Source organism: Petaurus breviceps, unplaced genomic scaffold (genome assembly GCF_028583685.1).
Source record: "Petaurus breviceps papuanus isolate PSGF00001 unplaced genomic scaffold, PetGlider_PUasm1.0 156, whole genome shotgun sequence".
NCBI classification, from domain to species: Eukaryota; Metazoa; Chordata; class Mammalia; order Diprotodontia; family Petauridae; genus Petaurus; species Petaurus breviceps.
The window spans coordinates 12,701,866-12,709,504 of NW_027185720.1; the positions used below are offsets into that span (position 1 = coordinate 12,701,866).

The 7,639-nt window shown below is 40.4% G+C and overlaps 1 protein-coding gene across 4 annotated transcripts in view; it reads right to left on the reverse strand.

Moving 5' to 3' along the window:
• The window catches only part of CIMIP4 (ciliary microtubule inner protein 4), a 28,068-nt gene extending 21,520 nt beyond the window's left edge, over positions 1-6,548 (reverse strand). The window contains exon 1 of one of the 4 annotated variants that reach the window (XM_069082182.1): positions 6,332-6,491. In XM_069082182.1, coding sequence (XP_068938283.1) covers positions 6,332-6,361 — 30 coding nt within the window. In that variant the 5' untranslated portion in view covers positions 6,362-6,491. Of the gene's footprint in view, positions 1-6,331 lie in introns of all 4 variants that reach the window. The other 3 variants (XM_069082181.1, XM_069082180.1, XM_069082183.1) reach the window with 3 other exon arrangements.
• Between the last annotated feature and the right edge of the window lie 1,091 nt (positions 6,549-7,639).

Genomic DNA, 7,639 nt, shown 5'->3' on the forward strand with positions numbered 1-7,639 from the left:
ATTACTGTTGAGAGGGGCAGGGTGATAGAATGGGGGAGACACTGATTGAGGGGTGGCAAAGGATCCCAATTGTGTTGCCCATTGCCTACATAACTTTGGGGGAATCCCCCTCTCTTGGCCTCATTTTATTCCTCTGTGAAATGAGGGGGGTTGTACTAAATCACCTCTAAGACTCCTTCCAGATATGATTTATGATCCTATAAGACTCTTAAAACTGAACTAAGCCACAGGCAGAGCCTGTGAGGGAAGGGGAAAATGAGGGTTCAATGAGCCTTATTGATAACAGCTCTGTCTGCTCACTTGCTTCCCTGGTTACTGCTTGCCTGTGGTCAAAGTCTGGCCTGGCTCCTCCCTCGTCATCACCACACTTTGGATTTTCTCTGCTAACCTCCCTGACTCACCCCATAACAAGTCAGTTTGTCTTGTGATCTGTACAGTGGTATCTTGAACTGAGAATCTATTATCATTCTAAGCGTGCAGCCCAATTGACTTGCTTATTGTGTGTAATTATCAAGAACAGCTTGGGTAGACCCAGAGAAAAAAGGGTGCTTTTCCCTTCCATCTGGGCAGAGGTGGGGAAATATGGGTGTGGAACATTTTGCATATACTATCAGACTTAGTATCTGGTTAGTATCCAGATGGCTCTGGGGGTGAAAGTGAGGTTGGTGACTTTGCACAGCCCCAATTCACTTGCATGTCATGGCACTGCCTTCCTGATGTCATGCACCTCTTTGAGAAGGAAGGACAAATGGCAGCAGTAAAAATATTGTTGTTTCTTTTCTTTTTAATTCTTTGATCTGAGGGACAGCTAAAGGGAGGGAGAAAGAGTGCAGTTGAAAATAAAGGTGATGCCAGTGAAAAACATAGTGATAAAAATTTGAGAGAATAACCCAAAAAGTCCCTGCAGCACTTCGGCAGCTGTTCCAAGCCTGCCCCAGCCTTGCAGAACACTGCTTGGCTGACTGAAGTCTGCCTAGGGGGCAAGGCCCCTAAACTGGGCAAGAAGAATGGATGGCCAAGACTGGCCATTGTCTGTGATGAGAGACCAGATCCAGAGACAGAGAGGGGGAACTCAGCCTACAACAATCTGCCAGGCTTCAGGGGAGCTGAGAATCTTGGGACTCTCTGTTCTTCTATTCATCACCTCCATAATCTTGGGCAAATCTCTCCCTCTTCCAGGCTGATTGGAGAAGGGAATAGGTTGTTCTGCATGCTCTTCAGGGCCCCTGGCAGCCATAAAAGTATGATCCCATGATTTAGTAAGATGGGGAGGGGGCATGTGAGATTAACCCTTGGAGCCAAGAAGAAAACCAAATTATGAGTATCAAAAATGAAAAGGATGAATCTACCTCCACATGAAGAGGAAATTAAAACAATAATTAGGAATTATTTTGCCAAATTATATGCACATAAATTTGACAATCTTAGTGAAATGGATGAATTTTACAAAAATATAAGCTGCCCAGATTAACTGAAGAGGAAGTAAATTACTTAAATAACCCCATCTCAGAAAAAGAAATTGAACAAGCCGTCAGTTAACTCCCTAGGAAAAAATCTCCAGGACCAGATGGATTTACTAGTGAATTCTATCAAAAATTTAAAGAACATTTGATTCCAATACTCTACAAGCTATTTGGGAAAATTAGTGAAGAAGGAGTCCTACCAAATTCTTTTTATGACACAAACATGGTACTGATACCTAAATCAAGAAGAGATAAAATGGAAAAAGAAAATTATAGACCAATTTGCCTCATGAATATAGATGCGAAAATTTTAAATAAAATATTATAAAAAAAGACTACAGCAACTTATCACAAGAATAATACACTTTGATCAGGTAGGATTTATCCCAGGAATGCAAGGATGGTTTAATATTAGGAAAACCATCAGTATAATTGATCATATCAACAATAAAACCACATGATTATCTCAATGGATTAAGAACAAGCTTTTGACAAAGTACAACATCATGCCTATTAAAAACACTAGAAAGTATAGGAATAAATGGAGCCTTCCTTAAAATAATAAGTAGCATCTATTTAAAGCCTTCAGCAAGTATTATATGTAATGGGGATAAGCTAGAAGCATTTCCAATAAGATCAGGGGTGAAACAAGGGTATCCATTATCACCCCTCTTATTCAATCTGGTACTAGAAATGTCATCAGTAGCAATTAGAGAAGAAAAAGAAATCAAAGGAATCAAATTAGGCAAAGTAGAGACCAACTCATCTCTCTTTGCAAATGATATGATGATATACTTAGAGAATCCTGGAGAATCAGGTAAAAAACTACCTGAGACAACAAATAAATTTGGCAAAGTTGCAGGATATAAAATAAACCCACATAAATCCTCGGCATTCCTGTATATTTCTAATGAAATCCAACAGCAAGAAATAGAAAGAAAAATCCCATTTAAAGTTACTGTAGACATTATAAAATATTTGAGAATCTACCTGCCAAAACAAATGCAGGACCTATATAAACACAACTACAAAACACTTTTCACACAAATAAAGTCAGATCTAACTAATAGAAAAAAACATCAATTTCTCATGGCTGGGTCAATCTTATAATAAAAATGACAATTTTACCTAAATTAAATTACATATTTAGTGCCATACCAATCAATTTACCAAAAAATTACTTTATAGACCTAGAAAAAATAGTAACAAAATTCATTTGGAAGAACAAAAGGTCCAGAATATCAAGGGTATTAATGAAAAGAAATGCTAGGGATGGTGGACTAGCTATACCATATTTTAATCTGTACTATAAAGCAGCAGTCCTCAAAACTCCTTGGTGCTGGCTGAGGAATAGATTAGTGGATCAATGGAATAGATTGGGTACATGAGACTCAGCAGTCAATGACTAATGATTTACTCCTTGCTAAACCAAAAGACCCCAGTTTTGGGGATGAGAACTCACTATTTGACAAAAACTGCTGGGAAAACTGGAATATAATATGGCAGAAACTGGGCATAGACCATTATCTAACACCATATACCAAAATTAAGTCTAAATCAGTGCATGATCTAGGTATTAAGGATGATACTGTAAGTAATCTGGGAAAGCAAGGAATAGTTTACCTGTCAGATCTATGGAGAGGGGAAGATTTCATGACCAAACAAGAACTAGAGAGCATTATAAAATACAAAATGGATAACTTTGATTACATGAAACTGAAAAGCTTCTGTACAAACAAAGCCAATGTAAACAAGATTAAGAGGGAAGTGGGAAACTGGGAAAGAATTTTACAAACTATGTCTCTGCTAAAGGCCTCATTTCTAAAATATACAGAGAATTGAGTCAAATCTGTGAGAATACAAGTCATTCCCCAATTGATAAATAGTCAAAGGATATGAATAGGCAGTTTACAGAGGAAGAAATTAAAGATATTTATAAGCATATGAAAAAATGCACTAAATCACTATTGATTAGAGAAATGCAAATCAAAACAACTCTGAGGTACCACATCTCACCAGTCAGATTGGCTAAGATAACAAAACAGGAAAATGACAAATGCTGGAGAGGATGTGGACAAATTGGAACACTAATACATTGCTGGTGGAGTTGTGAACTGATCCAACCATTCTGGAGAGCAATCTGGAACTATGCCCAAAGGGCTATAAGTAATTTCATACCCTTTGACCCAGCAATACCACTTCTAGGGTTGTATCCCAAAGAGATCATAAAAGCAGGAGGAAGACCCATATGTACAAAAATATTTATAGCAGCTCTTTTTGTGGTGGCAAAGAACTGGAAATTAAGGGGATGACCATCAATTGAGGAATGGCTAACCAAGTTATGGTATATGAATGTAATTGAATACTATTGCATCATAAGAAACGAAGAGCAGATGGACTTCCTATCTACCTGGAGAGGCTTATATGAACTGCTGCTGAGTGAGAAGAGCAGAACCAAGAGAAATTTGTACACAATTACAGACACAACATATGTGTGACAACCAACTTTGATAGACTGGACTCTTCTCATAAATGCAGGGCTATAAGTCAACTCCAAAAGACTCATGATGGAGAGAGATGTCTACATTCAGAGAAAGAACCAGAAAGAACAGAGTTTGAATGCAGATTGAAGCAAATTACCTGCTCTCTTTCTTTCTCTTGTTTGGTTTTTTTTTTCCTCTTTCCCATTGTTCATTCCATCTGAAACAATCCATCTTTATAACCTGAACAATGTCCAATGTGAAAGTATCTGTAGATCTTATACCTGATTGTATGCTGCCATGGGGGGGGGGAGGGGAGGAAGGGGGAGTAAATTTGAAACTCAAAGAACTGGGGAACTGAATCTTGTAAACTCAAAACAAAACAAATTAATAAAGACAAAATAAATAAATAAATACATCTGCAAGGTTTCACTAGTTTGCCAAAGGAATCCACAATACAAAAAGGCTTCAGAGCTTCTGAAGTAGATTTATATACCTACCAAGTTAGTTCAGTCTCTAGGGATTCCCAATAGTTAATTCTCTATTGCTCTAATGTTCCCACCCAGATTTTCCCTAGGAATACCCGTATTTTGATGCAATCTACATCTCCACACCTAAAGGAACTAGGCTAATAAAACATTCCATAAGAGGACCAGCTTTACTTAGGAAAAAAAAATTCAAAGACACACCCATATACAGTCAAGACAACTCTCCTTTTGTGTGAGTGCTTTCTTCCTTGGGGAACTATACAGATCAGCCTCTAGGCTCTCAGTGGAGTCTCTCCCATTTTACTTTCTAGGAAACTGAGGCTCACAGCAATATGTGACAGCCTTAACTAGGATCACACAGCTTGCAAGCATCACAGGGCAGACTTGAACCATACATCTTTCAAACAACTTCATCAACATAGACAAGCAAACAAACAAACACAAAAACCCACCCTGTTTCTTCTTCTGTTAAAGTACATGTGCGGGTATTTTGGCATGGATCCAACATGACCTCAGGATAGAGATGGCCTCTGGAAGTCCTACTTAGACACATCTTTGACTGAGCAAGGTCACCAGCCTCAGTTTCTCCTTTGGGGGTTGAGTCCGGTGAGCAGGTATAGATCTGGATAATTGGCAACACGCAGGGTATCACACCCTTAACTGCAGGTGCTTTGCCCAAAAGGGAATGTAAATTTTAATCTCTGAAACTATTTTGTGTTCGTTTTTGCTTTTTCTCTTAAAGACCAGCCTTAACACCAAATCACTCTGGTTTTCATTGATTGGTCAACACTAGGTCCCAGGCCAAATGCTACTGCATCCTTGTTTGGGTCGGGGATGGGTTCAGGATGACTGTAAATAACAATTGTTTCTGTTTTGGTCAGAAACTGTGAGGGTCTCCACCTCCCAGATTTTTTTTGTCTCATTTTCCTTTCCCTCATTTCTTATTAAGCCTTTATCACCGAATATACTTTGCCTCAGTCAAACTGAGGCTTTAGCTTCAAAAGACCCAAGTCCCCAATGCATCCTAGGCCACCTGAAGTTATCAAGATCCATCCCTGGCCACTGGACCCAGATGGCTCTAGAAGACAGCTCTAGAGGACAAAGTGAGGCTGGTGACATTGCACAACCCTCCCTCACTTAATTCCAATTCACTTGCATGTCATGGCATCACCAACCTGATGTCATGGTCCTCTTTGAGAACAGAGGACAAACAGAGCAAGCAACCAATATCCTGGCTATTTATTCCTAGTCAAGACCCTCTTCTCAGTGCTTCAACTCAATCCTGAGCAACTGTCCCAGGTTGGAGACCACGCACATATCGACTTTGATAGGAGTAATTCATCACAGGGAGCTCAGATCCAATAAGAAAAAAGGAAAGAAAACATTTGATAAATGCCTTCTCCATGCCTGGCTCAGTAATGGGTACAGATCACATAAAGACAAAAATAAGCCAGTTTCTTCCCTCAAGGAGCTGCCATTTTACTGGAAAGAATGCAACATGAACAGGGGAAAATACAGAATTTACAGAAATTAATTTTGGGGTGAGGTGAGCACTTCAGGGAAGCCCAACCCAGATGCTATTGCCTGAGCTGATCCCTGGAGGGCATTAGGGCAGAGATAAGGAAGCAAAGTCTTCCAGGCACTGGGAATAAACAGGATCTGAAAGCAGGCTATTGAACTTAAGTGTGGGGGAATATGGGACATTCTGGAAACTTGTGAAGAGTTTTCAAGACCAAGTTCAAGTAGTCCAGCTTCCCTTCCCCTCCCATTTCAAGGTCACCCAGCAAGTTTTTGGCACTCCCCACCCCAAGTCCTCAGACAGTGCACTTTCTTTCCACCAAATCTACCAGATTGCATCATAAAAGGACTAGGGAAGGATGAGTAGGCAGAAATGACTCACCTTCATTGGTTCAAGGACCTTCTCCCCCATTACTATGAGTTGATCTGAGAAGACTCTTCCCCAGCCTCACACTGAAATGGCAGACACCTCCAACTCAGTCCTCTTTGCCTTGTTCCTCCTGTTCTCTGGTCTCCCTGAGGCTTAGGGCTCCCATCTGCACACAAGTCTCTGAGGAATGAGAAAGAATTCCTGGTAGCCTTCCCTTCCTGGACATTTTGGCCTTGGCCATGACCAAGGATATCTCTACTGGGGATCACTGGCTCAAAGTATTAGATTATCAAGTTCAATCCTCTCACTTTATAGATGAGGAAACTGAGGCCCAGAGAGAGGAAGGGGTGGGTCCCAGGCTGCACAGGTCTGGAGTCTCTGGGCTGAAGGTCTAGAGGAAAACACACTTTGTGCATACCACTGCATCCTTTGCATCTGGTATAGAACCTAACACAGTTGGTGCTGCATAAATGCTTGTTAATTAATTGATTTGGGAAGAAACCAGAATAGGACAGGATGAGACTGGCCTTGTGATTTCATTAGAATTGAAAAGTCCCAATGAGGAAACACCTAATAATTCAGACCCTCACCTTAACAATTTGTAATCTTGGAGAGTTACCTGGGGCATTGGGAAGTTTAATGACTTACCAGTCACCTTGGTATTCCTGACTCATTTCTAGCATGTCATGCCGTGCTGCCTCTCACTACAGTTTTAGTTATTCCCATTTTACAGATGGGGAAACTGAGGCTTAGAAAGGTTCAGTGACTTGCCCAGGATCACACAGATAGTCTGTGGCAGAGGCAGAGCCCAGCTCTTCCTGACCACAAGGCCAGTTCTCTACCCACTGAGCCACACTGACACTCAGAATAAAATAATTACTATAGCTCACATTTTGTTAGCACTTTTAACTTAGCTTGGGAAATTTAAAAAATACACTGTCTCGTGGAATCCTCAGGACCAACAAATAAAGTAGAATTTTTTTTATTTTATTATTGCTTTTTGGAGGTGGGGAATGCAGGGCAACTGGGATTAAATGACTTGCCCAAGATCACACAGCTAGTAAGTGTTAAGTGATTGAGGCCGTATTTGAACTCAGGTCCTCCTGAATCCAGGGCCTGTGATCTATTCACTGTGCCATCTAGCCACCCCAATAAAGTAGATTCTAATGCTAAATCCAAATTACAGATGAGGAGATTGAGGTATAGAAAGGTTAAGTGACTTACCCAAGGTTACACAGCTATAAGTGCCCCATATCTCCCTGACTCCAAATCTAGCCTTCTCTACACTACATCATACTTTCTTGGTATCGGACGAGACCC